Source organism: Stegastes partitus, unplaced genomic scaffold, assembly GCF_000690725.1.
Source record: "Stegastes partitus isolate 25-593 unplaced genomic scaffold, Stegastes_partitus-1.0.2 Scaffold676, whole genome shotgun sequence".
Lineage (NCBI taxonomy): Eukaryota > Metazoa > Chordata > Actinopteri > Pomacentridae > Stegastes > Stegastes partitus.
The window spans coordinates 24,508-41,464 of NW_007578407.1; the positions used below are offsets into that span (position 1 = coordinate 24,508).

Sequence of the window (16,957 nt, forward strand, 5' to 3'; positions counted from 1 at the left end):
TATTGATTTTTTTTTAAAAGTGAGCTTTTACAAGATTGAATTTCCCTTCTGGGATAAATAAAGTTTTTTTTTTCATTTCATTTCTGTAGCTTCACTTCAGCTTTCATTTCATCTTGAGGCAGAATGTTAACATTGCCATCTGCTGGAGAGGAGTTCTGATTCTTGACAAAACCTCTACTCCACAGCCTTTTCCTTATAAATATGTATATTATGTATAAACACATAATGTTGAAAAAAGTTTAAGGTAATTAAAGAAGTACCTGACTTTATCTTCTTTTCTCATATTCTTGATCTTCTGTCCCTTCTGTGATGTGTCTGTTCAGAAAATAAGTACACAGTCTGACCACAAGGTGGTGGTCAGCTAATCCTTAAAAAGCACAGCGAATGTCTTTCCTATTCATTTACAATGATATTACCTGGAAATCTAATAATTACAATTATTTGAACATATCTTCTCTCAAGATGACAGTAATAGTGATGAAACCATTATTGTAAATGAGCCTCTCTGTGGTTATTCACTTCTAATAAGTACCGCCTCCTTTATGTAATCTCAGTAAGTGAACCAGAACACTGCATGATTCATCAGTTGATATTTAATTAATAAACTACAATGAATTACAAACGTCTTCATCAGATTAGACACAGACTGAACTAAAAACATACAAGTAAAAACAAATGAAATGCAGACAGGTTTGATTTCAAAGCTAACTATTTCAAATCTACACCATGAAGTCACATTTTTCCACTGCTACTGCTTTCTTTGTGTGTTTATGAAAAGCAGAAACAAACCGTCTATGTGTGTATCATTGTGAGGTTAAATGCGTCCACGTGAGGAGGGCGACCTTTCAGTCCGAACATCATATGACCAAGCATATGAAAGTGTGTTTGTGTGCAGGATATGTCCGAGTCACTCGGACCGGTGTGCGAGGTTAGTTCTGATTGGCAGCGTAGTGTCAATCCAGTGGTTTGGGTTTTCGATCATTGAGGTCCACACAGCGACTTCCTCTTCTGTGGAGTCCATCCAGCTGACAGCCTCACCGTAACTCTGACCTGCCATTAAAAACAACCCACACGAATGTTCATTACTGATGCTGCGGGTATTACCAGTGAGTCATTAGCTGCAACCACACACTGTTTTTCTTAATGAGGAAATAGTTCCAGCAACTGACCACCCTTCTGGTACAAGCGTGCACATGCACAGTATTTCTTTATGTTACTCAAGCATACCACACAGCTATCATGAAAGACAGTGTATTACTGGTTTGCTGTCAGTGCAGGCTTACCTGGAAAAGGAAATGATTTTATAAGTAGAACAGAAATAAAGAGGCAATTCCTTACAGAAACTAACAAATCATAATTACAAAATCCAATCTGAAAGCAGTAACATCAAACATTCCCAACAGTCTGCATAAGCAGGCCTCTGAATACCACAACTTTGTGTAAAAAAATTGTTTACAAGCAGCATACCCTCAGAGTTGTCATTTCTCACCACAATACTGACGTGATCTTACTCACAGTGAGACAGAAAACGAAGCTCTAATGTCAGTGCTTTGATCTTCAGCACAACCCACTTCATATCAAGCACAACATCAACCATGAGCAGAACAACACTATCAGTACTGAGGCAAACAGTCTTAGAACTACTAGATTATCTGATAAAACTGTTTTCCATTATGCACATATTTAAAGTTCACTAGTGATACCAACTTCAGCTCATCTTGTAGCCTGTTTGGCAGATTTCAAAAGCGACCAACCCAACCAGGGGATATTTAGCAATGCACAGTGACACTGAGACACAGCGATGACCTCGCTCGGGTGACACCACCATCTGAAATGTCTGGAATGCCAGCGGGACAAAATTCAGTCCAACAGGAAATAGTGAATCTGTCGCTACACCGCTTCTAAACACCACTGCAGAGGAAAAATAAACCTGTATCCCAAACCTGCAAAATGTCACATGAAACTGCATCAAATCTCAGATCACAGCTTTGCACCAAAAAAAAAAAAAAAAAAGGGAAATATTGTCAAAGCTGAATTTAAATAGGTGAAGTCAACTACTAATATATAAATATATATAAGAGAACCAAAGACAAACATGAGGAAGTTATTTAAAAAGCAGAGAGAGGGTTGAGATGTGCCAGATAAGAGATAAGATCTGCTGCACAGACCGGGCTGGTATTCAGAAGCAGTGCAGCAGAGGAGAAAGTAATGCTGTCTCTAGACGCTTGTGACTCTTCGAACGTTAGCGCCACACCTTACTGTCGACCGCACTATTGCCCATCACAGATAAATAGAGCCCTGCAAAACACATCTACGAGTTTTTGATAAACCTTCTACAAGCATCTTTGTCTGTTTTCAGTGTTAAGTATCGGTGCTTAAAAAATCCATGATTAAAAATCTGGTTAGCTGCTTTTTATTGTCAGCTGGTTCAGATTAACCTATTTCATGAAACCTGATATTCAAATTGTGATATTACAGGTTAGTATTTAGAAAAATATCAAGCGCACTGGATGCGACTATATCTATGGATGCAAAACTGCTATTTGTTTTTAACACAACAAGAAGCAGCACTCTATACCAAGAACAGAGTGCCACTAATCACAAGGTTCAATGCCTGCACTCGCTAAAGTGTCCTTGGGCAAGACACTGAATCCAAAGTTGCCCCTGGTAGCAGGCGAGCACCTGGCATGGCAGCTATGGCACTATTTTTGTGTGTGTAAATGGAAAAGTTGAAAAGCTTTTACCACCATTTCCCATTTCAGAATGTCACTTCATCACAATCTTGCATTACTTCAGTTCAACATGACATGAAGCCTTGCTGAAGGTGGATTTGTCAGTTCATTTCTTTCTCTACAATCTTAAAAAAGAGCAAAATTATGGTAACTCGGAACAGTTGCTCTTTTGTAACGTGAATGTGAAAAAAGAAAAAAAAGGACAGTGCAGAGATTCTCACCACTTCCACTGCTCAGACGGATCCCTCCTAAGCTATGCGTCTTTAACCCTTCACGGTGCCAGACAGTAAGCTCAGCACAGGCCTCTCTCAGGTCGCTGGTCTGGAAGCCGTCGTACACCATGGTGTGGTTGTAGGTAGGGCTGATGGAGTGCTTCACCACCCGCGTCTTCTGACCGCTCTGTCGACTGGCGTCTGGCAGTATGTAGCTTGATGGGTGCAGAGAATGAGAATGAGCAGAGTCATTTCAAGAGCAAAGTCAGGGGTACGCATGAAGCAAAACACAGGTGACAGAGCCCCGATTCATATAAAAGAGATCACATTTAAAAGTTCAATCTAATGAGGCGAGTAATCTCATGAAAAGCAAACAGAATACCAATAAAAGAACAAACTCCTAATTTAAAAGAGCTAAATGATACATGGGTGTGCATGTAAAAATACAGCAATGATTAATCCTGAACAAGCACAAATAACATCTAGTATGAAATTAAAATAAATAAGGTAAAATACGTATTATTATTATATGTTTCTATTCTCACATTGTACCTTTTATACTTTTCCAATATTCTATTTTTATTGTAAATACCAACAATTTGTGCACCTTTTTGTAAATGCCAGCATTTTGGTACCTTATTTCTATTTCTAATTGCATGTTCTTATGTGCATTGTTTCCTTATCTTCCCTTATCTTGAATGTAACCTGTGTGAGCTACTGCATACCTTGAATTCAAGGGGATGAATGAATAATCTATCTATCTATCTATCTATCTATCTATCTATCTATCTATCCATATAATAATATAATAATCCAAAATCTTTCTGTGAATATGGAGAAATGTGATTAATGAATGCAGAGAATGAAGCATCCTGACTACATGTCAAGCCTCCAAACAATACCAGGATAAATAAGTAAAGACAAAATATGAGGCAGTATGTCGCAGAGCAGACACACCTTCTCACAAAGGAGTCTATGGCGCCTCCTTTGTTGGACAGGAGACCTTGAGCCTCCCGAAGCCAGATGTGAAGCTCTCCTGTCAGAGGCAGACCTCCACCTTAAACACACACACACACTCAGTGCATGAGCCTGAGGTGATTGTGGTATAGGACGAGAACATAAATTGCATATCCATGATGTATGTATGCTTTGTGCTCACCCTCAAACCCGTCTGGAATGAATTTAATAGAGAGCATGATGTTCCCTCGACTGCTAATGGAGTCTGGGCTCAGATAAATCTGTGACAGGGAGGACAAAAAAGAAAAAAAGATTAAGTCATAGGAAAAGACAAAGTAAGAAAAAAAAAAAAGGAAAAGCAAGTAGGGAGAGAGGCAGACGTGTGGAAGCTGGAAAAGATTAAGGTTACATAAAACCTTAGTTGAAATTCACAGCATGTCTTCCTCTCCCTTCAGCTCTCCGAGACACGAGAGACACTCCTCCCCATATTCAGTGTCTCCAACAAAGCTGCCAAAACTGCTGCTTACACAGACACTCGAATACTAAACAAATGTACACGCTGGCATCACAGTGTTTTTGTAAATATTTATCAGGGAATATTTCAAAACGGGCATGCCAATTTATGTGACTGCATATTTGCATGCAAGTCACCGACTGTCTTTCTTACCCGCGGCTGCAGGTCCTGCCACAGCGGCTGCGTGCAGCTCCAGTCCCAGAGCCCCAGAGCCACCTCCACCTCCCCCAGAAACACATTCCTCCCCAGGGGCTCGGCATGCCACACGGAGAGGTTCAAAGTCCGACTGCGCAGCTCGCCGATCCGCACTTTATACTGAAAGAATCAGACAAGTTAACACATACCAGGATGAAGAGGGCAAGTGCAGGACAAAGATTACAGGACCTTGCATTTTGTAGCAAAGGAAGCACATCATGAGTGTGCTTTGTCATTTTACAGTATGTTAGATGCTTATGGTGCAGGCCACGTGGAGAAGAGCTGCGAGACTAACGGCAGATGGGGGATTTGATTGCTGCTACTTTATGTAATATGTAGATGAGAGAGGGTCTCACTCGGAGCGTCTGATCATAGACTGGGTTTAGTGTCTTCTTCTTCACTGCAGTCTTCTTCTTACTGTGACTTGACTTGTCTGGCAAGAGATAGGTTTTCACATATCTGTGGGGAAACACACACACACACACACACAGGGATTGATTTGGTGCATGACACTGATGATTCAATATGCACACTCGCATGCACACACACGCACGCACTGTCACTTACGGGTCAGAGCGATTCTTGCGTGCTGAAGCAATGTCCTCGCAGCGGTACACTTTGACTTGCAGCTCCTCCTTCTGGGTGTTGTAAACCAATGAGTATTGGATGCGGCCCCTCACCTCCACCACTCCGAAATCCCCCGAGCTGAACAGACTCATCATGCTTCCACTGAGCTACAACAACGCACACGTAAAACAAAAGATCAGCCTTTACGTCACCGTCCCAAGCTGAGTCATCTTGCGTTGCCGGATAGTCAATTAATCAAATGTGAGTGTGTGCACCGTGTAGCCCGAATGGAGGCTGCTGGTGGAGCTGCTTGTTTTCAGAGACGCTGGATCTGGTTCTGTCAGGCTGCTGCTCAGAGAGTCACTGTCTCCGTTGTGACCGTCAGTCAAGTCATCCTGAAAACACAGCGTCATGTTTAGTCACATTTGTCATTTCAATAACTAATATATACAGTCACTTCAGAAAGTATTCTGACTCCTTTACTTTTAGCCCATTTGGGGGTAGATTTAATTTTAAATGAATGAAGTGGCATTTTCCTCATCAGTCTGCACTGAAAAACCCATAAAGACAAAGTGAAAACATGATTTTAGAAATGCATTCACACTCATTAGTCAATACATGGCAGTAGCCCCCTTGGGAGCAATTACAGTTTGGATTCTTCGTGGGTAAGTCTCTGCAAGCTTTGCACATCTGTATTTAAGCAGTTTATCCCTCTAAAGCTTTATCACACTGGACAGGAAGCATCTGCCATCTTCAGCTCTGGAGCTTAAGTTTGGCTTTCGCTACCTTCCTCAAGGACAGAGTTTTGTCCTGCAGCCACTCCATCATTCTCTTGGTTGTATAACTTAAGTTGCTTCTTGAATAACTTCACTGTGTTTTGGTTGCATTTATCCCTCTTCAGTTCTGACCAGTCTCCCTACCCCTGTCATAAACCCTTATAGCATGATGCTGCCACCGCCATGCTTTACTAAGACACTGCATCAGCCAAGTGATATGCAGTGCCTGGTGATCAACAGAACTGGTGTGTGGAGTTCTTGAATTTTTGCCTCATTAGACCAGTAAATCTTTTACATTTTGGTCTCATAATGGTTGAACTGCAGTGTACTGATGCTTATCTGAAAAGCACAAATTGAGATTTCCGGGGTTTCATACATAGCAAACAGCAGGAGTGGACGTTCTCTATCATTACCCTGATTTCCCACTCATACATGTATAACTGAAAGACTCCAATTTATATACAACTCGCCATTGAGTAACTTGAGTAGTTTTATAGTGTTTGAGCAGAGTCTGAGGTGAGCTGGTGTGCTCGAGCTGCAACAAGCATTGGAGTGGTGGGTGAAGAAAGCAAAGGGATTCCATAGCTCTGTGCATCTAGAGGAAATGGTGAAGAAATCGAAACCATTTAAAGGCATGGAAGGATTACTTTTACTTTTGTCTTCATGGAAAAAAGTTCTATTTATGATTTTTTGATACACAGAGATGTGTTTTTAGGGGTTTATTCAACAGAGAGAGACTAGAGAGCAAACAGATGCATCTGACCAATATCTGGAATACCAAGGCAAAGGGTCGGAATATTTTCAGAAATGAGGGATTTCAGTTTTTAATTTTTAATGAATTTGAAAAAGAAATGTTTTTACTTTGTCACTGTGGGTTACTGACAGTAGATTGCCCGCAGCAAATGCCAAAAACCTCCATTTTAATTACGATCAACTACACAAAGTATGCAAAAAGTAGTCTAAAGGCATGCTGGAGCCACTGTATGCATAATATTCTTAAACTGCTCTATCAACAACATGTTTGATGGATTCGCACATTAAATTACTTTAAAATACTGGCACGGCGAGTGTGGAAAGGAGGTGGAACAGAGGCCAGTTAAACACAGTGTTTACCAAGACCATTATTCATGGTAATCTGGGTGTGTGGGTGTGATATAATCACCTCAGGTTCCTCTGAGTGGCCATTACTTCTCCTTTCGCATTCTGGGAACACAATGATGAGTTAATGATGGTACAAAGAGTGCTAAAGAGGTGCAGTGACAGGGGGAGAGAAACTTTCATACCTGTGGGTGACGCTGAACCATTTCTATGCTGGTCATCCTGTAATTTAAGATGATTTATTGGTATTTAGATGACTAGAAAGTATTTTCAAGGACGAGGAAAACAACCATGCATGCACACACAGACCTGCACTACAGAATTTTTTGTTCTGGGTGTGGGCACAGGCTTCAAATTTCCTTCACTCCTGAAAAGAAAAACAAAAAATTGGAAACTCAGATATGCATGAATGTCATAAGCAGGGATTTTTCTCTGACAGACGCCTTCACTAACCCTTCACTCTCATCGTCCTTGCTGTCCTTCAGCCTTCCTTCTGCCTCAGGAGAAGCGTTGTTGTCGGAGGTTTCCTCTCTCTCTCCGTTGAACAGTTCATTCAGGGGCACATCTGTTACCATGGCAACAACCACAGAGCCATCACTGGGATATCCCCATAGCGATGGGGAAAACAGCCCCACCGGCCAATGACGGTAATGCTGCATTAATGGAAAACTGACCTCTGCTCTTGGTCTTTCTGTGGCGTATGGTGGCGCAGACCAGGTCGCAGCCCGAAGATCGACTGCGGTGGCGTTTGCTGCGCTCCTCGCTGAACCATGCCCCCGAGAGGAAGCGCAGCCGTGTCGGATCCGTCTCCGTCTGCTCGAGAACCCTGCAGCGTTGACAGGAGGCCAAGTTCAACAGAAAACAATCACAACCTCCTGTCTGCATAACACAGCTGATGTCTGCGTACGTCACAAACCGTCGCTGTTGTCACTTCTGTCAGATCAAAACACAAAGACATGCGTCATCTCGACTATTACAAAAAGGTGTGACCTGCCAGGTTCCCATTTACATAAAGACCAAGATGTTTTCTCTTTAAAACTCAAAGCAGAGCTCAAATGAAGTGTCATTAAATCACATAATTGATCTACAGAAGATTGCGATGGCTGACTAATTGTTTAACTGAACAATACAGGAAAATTGCCAGACACTTAAATGTCAGGATGTGCCACTTTTCATTGTTTTTACATCAATGTAAATTAAAGAACTTTAGATTTTGAACTGGTAATACAAGCAATTTGAGGATGTCACCTTCAGCTGAGGATAATTATGACTTGTCTCACCATTTTCTATATTTTAAAGGCTAAATGATACATCAGACAATCAACGGAAAAAAATACTAAAACATGCTCTCTGACGTGGCGCTTATTCCTTTGGAGCGAACTCAAGTTATTCTGAATGATCACCTTCATCCTATCTCTCAGGATAACAATTTCAAAATTTACAGGGGTTCAAAAAGTGGTTTGATAAAAGTGATACGAAGCACACACTACAGTCTTCATCGTCAACCGATCTCAGCTTATCACTTAGAGGAGATTCTGCACCAACAGGGTCTCCACCACCACTCGCAGCAAAACACAAAATAAAGGAATATCTCTTGGAGGAATGAATCATCCCTCTGGTGGAGTTATAGAGATTTGCATAATACATGGCGAGGAGCAGAGGAGCTGAAGGTTCACACTGGTCCAACACCTCACTGAGACGTTTTATGCTGGTTTTTCATTTTATTTATCTCCTGTCTCTGTGTTTGCAGTCTGACTCACTGGATGTAGATTGCGGGAATAAACCTGCCACTGGCTACACATTTCACGTGGCTTTTCAAAATCCTCTTCACTCAACAACAACCTCCAGGCTCCAACCTACCACACTTGAAATGTGAAGTTTTGCTGAGGATGTGGATGGTGCAGTAAGGCGGTGCTGCTAGTTTGTTTTTCTTGTGAAATAATAATTTTAACAACTTTTTGTTGTGCAAATGTTCTACCAGTTCCCTATTTTGAGATCACTACATCCTTGGCTTAGCTTCGTCCAATACAACTGTGATTAAAGAAATACAAAGAAGCCGGAGCAGAAGGATAATGAGGTGCATCCAGACCATTCTGCAGCACAGTCTGGCGAAATATAGCATGTAAGTGCTAACGAATGGGACACAACTGCCTCCTCAAGAGATTAAATAGTCACCTCTGACCTTACACGTCCTTCGTCACGACGACGTAAGTCCAAGTCACGTTGTAAAACCTCCAGGATGGAGGACTGCTCCTCCTCCGTCAGGTGGCTCAGGTCAAGAGATGTGTCAGCCTGCTCCTCCATTCCTGCCAGAAAAGTGCGTATGAGCAACATCCTTACACAAACAAAGCACACCTGGTAATCTCTAATTAAACAGTGCTCTGTCAGTGCTGTTTAATGTCGTGTCGGAGAAGAGGATAAACATACGATATATCGACCTTTTCCTCACATCGTCTTTAAAAAGTTCTACAATCTAAACCTTGTCTAGTGTAAGATTGCTCCAGTTGTTGAAAGTTTTGGTGCATAAGCAACATTTTGACTGCAAACCAGTACTTCCCTATTTTATTGCCTTATGACCTCTCATAATGAAGTGCAGTCAGTGAGCAATTTAGTTCAACTGGAGAGTGTTTTCTCCTTCAGAGTGTTTCATCTGAATGATTTTTGAGGTCTGAAATAGTAAAATAATATTTGTTTTCCACAAGAAACAAGTGAAAATTGAAGAAATCTCTAAGATGATACAAACAATGAGGTCACTATTATGTGCAGCATCGGTATGTTTTGTCTTCAGCCTCATTGTGTAGATCATCTCATCATATCCAAGATCCTGCCTCGTCCCCACCTGTCCCCCAACATCACTGACCAAAGGACTACATGCAATTTTGCACTACTCTATAACTGTCCACATCTTGACCTTTTGCACCATAAATACTGGATATGTCACAGCGAGCTAAGCATTTCATTGCACTGATAACTTGTTTATTGCTGCATATGACAAAGCTTTTGAATCTTTGACTCGTGTAAGTCTTAAGTCACATCAGGTGTATTTTTGAAAGGGTTGCAGACCCCCATGTTGGAAACCACTGCAGACTTTCAATGTACTTGTGTCCGCTTCGTTGCTCAGTACATCCGAGGGCATTTACAAGTGCTGTGTCAGTCGGGCTATTTCTGACTTACATCTTCTTCCTGCTCCAAATACTCTACTGTGAACTGACTTGATGAACTACAAAACATCTTCAACATAAAGGTTAATGATGCTATTTTAGTTGCTGCTGATACTGAGGATGTAGTAAGGATTATTCTGTAAAACCTGCTGCACCATGTGAAAGCAAACTCAGTTGTAAGCTTGAATTACAATCATCTGTTAATCTGCTCGACGCAATCAATATCTCATATGTCTCACGTTTAGAGAATCAAAATGCTCGCGTGTTCAGAGTTACAGGTTGACTACAGTGATGTGAGATGTTCCTGTCACAAAATTCAGGTCAGAAATAGGAACTTGAGGCCTCCTCAGGTATGGAGTTTGAGTCTGAAGAGGCTCCTTATGGAATGTGGAGTAGACTCCAGGTCCATTTAAAGGGATGGATTCACATCTTTGGGAAGCTGTTTTTTAAATGTAGAATTTCTGTTTTCGACAAGAAGAATTCTGGAAGTTTAAACTATCACTGTCATGTCACAAACAAGCTGTCATTGTTGCGTTTTCTCTCCTCCGCACTGTAAAGGAATAAACTCACCAACGAGCCAGCAAAGCGTTTGTTTTAATATTTATGTCTGAGTGCCTTGAGAGTGCCTCTGACAAATGAACGCATGCGCAAAGCCGCTGTCTGTGTAAGCTTGTTAGTTCAGCAAACAGGATATCATGCAACGAGCGCACCACAGTTTTCACAATCAGTGACATCTTAACCCACGCTAGAATAATCATATGTTGCGTGTATACTGCATGATATTGAGTGTGTGATCATTTACTTTCATGAGACATTCCTGTGGTAACTTTTTTTGCTCTGATATAAGCTCCAAAATCGATGGAACAGTTTTTGCGCACGCTGTAGTATTTAATGTTTTTATTCATTTTTAATTTTTTAAAACAGATGACTGAAGATTTTCGTCTTGTTAAGTTGCACAAAGTGTTGCTTTAAGTAAAAACAGGGCCGTGCAGTAATTCCCTCACCATGAACACCGCGAGAGAGAGGACACCTGTCGCCAACAACTATTTCCTTCTGGATCACAGGTTGCCAACTCCCTCGTGTCCGATTCATTCTAAAGAAAAACACGCAAATAAACACAAAACCCAAGTCAAAAAAGAAGTGGTGTTACCTTTACTTGACGGCCTCCATCGGTTCCATCTGCGAAAACTTGGGTGAAAACTTTCCCTGGCGTGTGTTTGTGTGTGCGTCCGTGTGCGTCGACGTTTGTGTACCGAGTAAACGCAGTGAACACGCCCTCAGCAGGGCTGCAGTCAGCTGGGAGCCCAGAGGAACAAACACAACACACACACACACACACACACACAAGGGAAGAGTGTGTGTGCGACACGGTGTATGTGTGTGTTTGTTGTAGGGTGTCGTACTGATATAGTATATTTGTCAGACTGTGTGATTATGACTCACGCACACACGGATGTCTCACCAAATGGCAGGGTGAAGGTGGGTTGTGACTTTCCTCCTTGTAGCAGTCCACACCTGCTAAACACACACCTGGCCACAAACACTGAGGCTACACCTACTCCTACTGTACACACACACACTCACACACACACACACAGCAGATCTCTGTGCTTGTTTTAGAACAGAAGAAAGAATAGCCAGCAGCAAGAAAGCAGCTTTAATGTGGGCTCCCGGTGATGTGTGTGTGTGTGTGCTGGACTTCCCTTTCACTCAGTGGAAATGTGTTGAGGGGGAGGGTGCATTCACAGCGAGAAAAGGCCCATTTTCAGCCCTGTCCTTTGTCAACACACTTGGATGACAGCCACTGTCTGCTCAGTTGGGGAAACCTTTTTTTGTGTGGGCTTATTCAGGCCTGTAGGTCCCTGGCTCAGATGGAGATCGGGGCGTCCAACCAGCTGCCCTGCTGCTCCCCTAAAGGCCTCCATCAGAGCTCTGTCAGAGCTGCATGCTGTGGTTCGCGCTGACCGAAGAGAAGGTGATTCATATCATCAGACGCAGCCCAATCAGTTCACTCCCTCTGCTGGGATGGGCAAATATAGAACTCAGCATGCGTTGCATGATCTTGATATACAGGAGTCTTCGGAGGTGGTGGTGTCGGAGAGGAAAACGCTGAGGAGGCTACTCGGTATTATAGTCCATGCTTCTCATTACATGCATTCACGCTGGTGTCACATCGGAGCAATAAACCGAGAACACCGAGGTGCAGCACAGAACACCACAGGAGGCCTTTTCTACCATCCAACTGTGTGACTCCTGCCCATTGTGCAGGAATGACAGCTGAAACATCAAACACTCAGATCTGAACTATAGCATCAATGCCTGTGAAGATTCTCAGTCTTCCAGGTCATGGTTATTCTCGTAGATTAATCGTAGCAACTGGACTTGCTTGAGTTCTTTGAAGATTTTTCACCTCTCATCCAAGAGGCTTCATCAGGTGTTATTCAAGTGTTAATGGTTCCTTAAGGATATAAGTGTCTGGAACTCCCAACTAGTCAGTCAGAACTGATGAAGCCTCTTGGATGAGAGGTGAAACGTCTTCAAGGAACTCAAGCAAGTCCAGTTGCTACGATTAATCTACGTGAATAGCATCAATGTTATTTGAGTGCAATATTAGTTTCAGCAGAATGTGTAACATCAATTTCCATGTGCAATATCTTCATTTAACATACAGTATATCAATTTCATGTGTATTATTTTAAAAGAAACATTTGCAAAAACTCTTTATAATGTGCAATATTCCAATTTCATTTGTAATGTTTCACTATCATGTGTTAAATTACTTTACTACCTCAAATGTTGCCAGTATTACTTATCACTTTTCTATTTTCGTCTTAGTTCAGCTTACTTATTTTTATTTTTGGTAATGTATAGTTTTGCTTTTCTACTAGGCACCGCATTCTCTCATGTTATGTGATTTTGTTGTCTGAGCAATATCTAGCAAAAGAATTTCCTTTGGGATGAATACAGTTTCAGCTTATCTTTTCTCCACATGCAAGCAACAAGGACACAAACACTAAGAAGAACAGGTGTTCATCCATAATTTATTCAGGCAGTCTAATGGCATCACAAATCAAATAGCTCATATTAAACAACTATCTAACCAGCACTGACATAATCACATCTCCTTGAACTGTTCTAACTGGTATTAAAGGGTTAACATCTATATATTATAAATATGAGCAATCGAAACACAATTCTCCTCTATGAAAACAAGTTTATGTTTAAAAAAAAAGAAGAAGAAGATTCTAAGCTATTGACACTTCAAAACACCCAAATCAAAGTATTGTAACAGTAGAGCCATACTGGAGGTTAGATGTTAGATTGCCGTGAATTATTTTCTAAGAGACAAAGAGTCTTCAAGGGGGCCTCTCCAGGTCCCTTACTAATTTATTGCACTCACTACAAGTTAGCATAGAAAAATGAATATATTAGCCTAATAAATATTTAAACTTTCGGTTTCAAGAAAACACTATAAAGTTTTTAAACTGCACATTAAATATAGAAGTACTCTTAGATGATGAACAGCTCCAGAGTCTCATTTTGATCTATTTCAGGGCTCTTAAAAAAAAAAATCAAAATGCTTGCCATAACCTTGTCTGACCTACTGGTCTTCATGGGATTAGATCACTACTTTCCCACAACTGCACTGCACTATGAAAAGGACACAGCTAGGAACGCTCAATTGATACAGCTCAACTCAAACACTCAGATTTATTGTGGGTTTGATCACAAAGCTATCGAGGAAATCTCTTTTGTAAGGGCTACAGTGAATGCATACACAGACACTCATTACACAATGCAGTATTTTAAGAAAAATGTATAAATACACCAATCCCCCCAAGGGTTGCATATGAGGACCAAACCAAAAATGACAGGGGGCTCAGAGGAAAAAAAAAAAATCTTGCCGTCACAACTGGATGAGTCACCGCTCCGCTGTCGTCCAGCCTCGTCAGTTTGTCCTTCACGTATCTTGTCTTCAAGTCTGGCTACTCTCTGTGTGAAGACAGACAGAAAATTGGATGGACAGATGGGATTTGTGATCAGAATCTCAATACAATCTAAGCTAGAGATGCTGAATTGCTTGGTAAGGTACAGTGTGTGTGTCGTTAACCATTCCTGCCACCAGAGACTGCTGTTGCACTGACGCAGCATCCCCTGACACAGACACTCAAGATTCTCTGCTCCCTGTAACACCCGCATGCAACAAACTCACATGGGGTCATAGTTGGTCTTCTCTTTGGATTTCAGGAAACGCATGGCGGTGAGGACGCCCGCCTGCACAACCAGCACAAGCACGATGCCTCCCACGAAGCTGGGCATGCTGAACTTGGCCTGGGAGAACTGGGGGGGTGAATTCTGTCCGTCACCTTGAAGGGAAAGGACAGAGTTTAGTGCTGCCAGGGATTTGACTGGTGAAAATGGCTTGAGTGCCTTTTGGGGGGGGGGGGTTGTGCTCGACTCTGGTGGTAATACTGAATGTCTGACGCAAAAAGAGAGAGAGAGGGGAGGGAGTGAGAGAGGATGCTGAGGCAGAGACAATCCAATTTACCTGAGTCACCTTTGCCATCTCCGACAACGGCAACAGTCTCGACAACTGGGGAGAGAAATATGCGATAGAGTCACTGGGGTTGACAGAGGAAGGATTTTATGGCTGTTGTTTTGTGTGGGTTGTTTCTTACATGGGCAAAGACCAGAATCTCTGGTCCAGCTGCAGCCGTTGCCGGAGTCGGCTGAATTGCCCTTGTCGGCCACACACGCACCTGTATCATTACCTGAGACAGAAAGAACACACATTTCAGTGTGTTTGAGTGCCTCCTGGCAAACTAAATAATTCAGTCATCTTGTACAAACCAGGGGAGCTAATGTTACAGCAGCTGTGATGATTGAATTACTATCAGAGGTGTGTGTGTGCGTGTGTGTGTGTGTGTGTGTGTGTGTGTGTGTGTGTCACCATTTGGACAAAGCTTCCAGACGCAGCCTGTCGGGTTGAGCACGGGGTCTCCGACACACGCGTCACATGACTGGGCTGGAGCACAATCTGTAGGAGGGCGGTTAACTGGTTAATGTCAATCAAACCCAATTTATTCGCCAGTGCACAATTATCCTCCCACAGAAACACTGTAACAGCTGCATCACTGCGAGACGTCCTACCAGTTTGAACGGTGGGTAAAACAGTTTTTTTTTAAAAAGGCACAAGATTGTAATGACAAGGAAGAGATGGTACTGGATCCACAACCACCTTCACAATGAGTCACAAGAGGATGCTGCAGTGTTGTCAGGGGGCCAAGATATAATCAAATAATCAAGGAAAACTGCCAGGCACTAAAATGACAGGATTTTCCTTTTTTTCTTTTTTTTTTTTTTTAACACCACTGTTATTTTGTTATCGTTGGGTTTTGGATAGCTGGTCAGATAATACAAACGATTTGAGGATGTCACCTCGTCTCACTATGTTTCGGTGAACAAAATGCGTAAATTAACCTCATGTTATAATACGTATGAATTTAAAGATTGATCCAAGTCTGACTAAAGCAATAGTGAGCTGAACATCTTTTCAGTTGTAGACTGAACTAAACAAGCATTTGAAAGACCTTCTGGACCTGATGAAATTACGATGGACATTTTTATAGATCAAACAATCAGTTGGTTAATCAGGGAAGAAAACTAATTGAAACTATTGCTGGTTGCAGCTCTTCAACATCAGTTTGTTTGTTTTTTTTAGATACAGTAGCTCTTCTGTAGGCAGAAATCATTTCAGTAGTTGATCTAAAATTCAAGCAAGTAAAGCCAAATCATTTTATTTTGTTGGTCAAACAGTTTTTGTAATGTGGCTAGCTGTAGTTCTCTGACAAATCTTCAAACATCCAACAAACAAGAATTCAGAGTTTTTAGCCCAAAACTACAACACATAGACATGAGACAGATTCAAACAAACCCCTGATTTAAGGTGGATAAAAGACATAAAGAATCCACATGTTTTTCTTAGATGTGCATCCTGCTGCATGATGAAGTTAAACATACTCTATCCTGTTCTCTGACATGGAACTTAACCTCTTACAGGGAATACAAGTTATTCTAAATGGATTAGATTCGTCCTTTCTTGCAGGATAACAATTCAGAAATGTAACAAATGGTTTGATTTAAATGTGGACTCTGTAGTAGTCTTCATCATCAACAGATTAACACTTAAGGCACATTTTGCACCACCCACCAGTGCTCCCCTCCACCACCAATAAAACACAGAATATAGGAAAATCTTTAGGAGAAATGTTCCCTCCCCACTGAGACAATTTGCTTTATGGGGAAGATTTTACTCAACTGTTGCGGGAAGGCTAAATGTTGACGTGAGTGAGAGAGGAGGGGAGGGGAGGAGGGGTGAGAGTGGCTGCTGAGGCAGAGACGTTTTAATTTACCTGAGTCACTTTTATCAGCAGTCTCGACAACTGGAAAAAGAAAACATGCAAATGAGTTACCGAGTTGGCGAGAGAAAGATTCCGTGGGCATTTCTGTATTGTGCATTGTTTCGTACGTGGGCACAGTTGAGAAATTCTGGTCCAGCTGCAGCCCAAGCCGGTGTCCGCTGTATCGCCCTGATCAGTCATACACATGCCTGTGTCGTTATCTGAGGCAGAAATAACAGGAGATTTAGTGTGTGTTTGACTGCATCCTGGCAAAATAAATAATTCAGTCATCTTGTACAAACCAGGGCAGCTAACGTTACAGCAGCTGTGATGGTTGAATTACT

At 41.8% G+C, this 16,957-nt stretch overlaps 2 protein-coding genes across 2 annotated transcripts in view; both read right to left on the bottom strand.

Moving 5' to 3' along the window:
• Positions 1-575: 575 nt before the first annotated feature.
• sytl1 (synaptotagmin-like 1) lies at positions 576-11,400 on the bottom strand. The gene is made up of 15 exons (XM_008290470.1): positions 11,363-11,400; positions 9,234-9,357; positions 7,726-7,877; positions 7,505-7,616; positions 7,361-7,418; positions 7,237-7,273; positions 7,116-7,156; positions 5,453-5,572; positions 5,178-5,344; positions 4,967-5,069; positions 4,569-4,730; positions 4,104-4,182; positions 3,902-4,001; positions 2,954-3,159; positions 576-1,050 (listed from the first exon to the last, which is right to left on the bottom strand). Exons 2-15 carry the CDS (start codon positions 9,353-9,355, stop codon positions 908-910), a joined length of 1,602 nt encoding a protein of 533 aa, XP_008288692.1. The 5' UTR covers positions 9,356-9,357; positions 11,363-11,400; the 3' UTR covers positions 576-907.
• A 2,755-nt stretch (positions 11,401-14,155) lies between these two features.
• The window catches only part of cd164l2 (CD164 sialomucin-like 2), a 3,500-nt gene continuing 698 nt past the window's right edge, over positions 14,156-16,957 (bottom strand). Inside the window, exons 3-6 of the mRNA XM_008290469.1 lie at positions 16,742-16,834; positions 14,762-14,806; positions 14,426-14,579; positions 14,156-14,205 (exon numbers count right to left, since the gene is read on the bottom strand). Of these exons, the coding sequence (XP_008288691.1) occupies positions 14,199-14,205; positions 14,426-14,579; positions 14,762-14,806; positions 16,742-16,834 (299 nt within the window). The 3' untranslated portion in view covers positions 14,156-14,198. The remainder of the gene's footprint in view (positions 14,206-14,425; positions 14,580-14,761; positions 14,807-16,741; positions 16,835-16,957) is intronic.

Coding starts and splice junctions, on each gene's coding strand:
- sytl1 (XM_008290470.1), bottom strand. CDS start 9,355: ATGGAGGAGCAGGCTGACACATCTCTTGACCTGAGCCACCTGACGGAG. Junction 7,157..7,236: donor TGGTTCAGCGTCACCCACAG/GTATGAAAGTTT, acceptor TTGTGTTCCCAG/AATGCGAAAGGAGAAGTAAT. Junction 5,573..7,115: donor GCCACTCAGAGGAACCTGAG/GTGATTATATCA, acceptor CTGTGTTTTCAG/GATGACTTGACTGACGGTCA.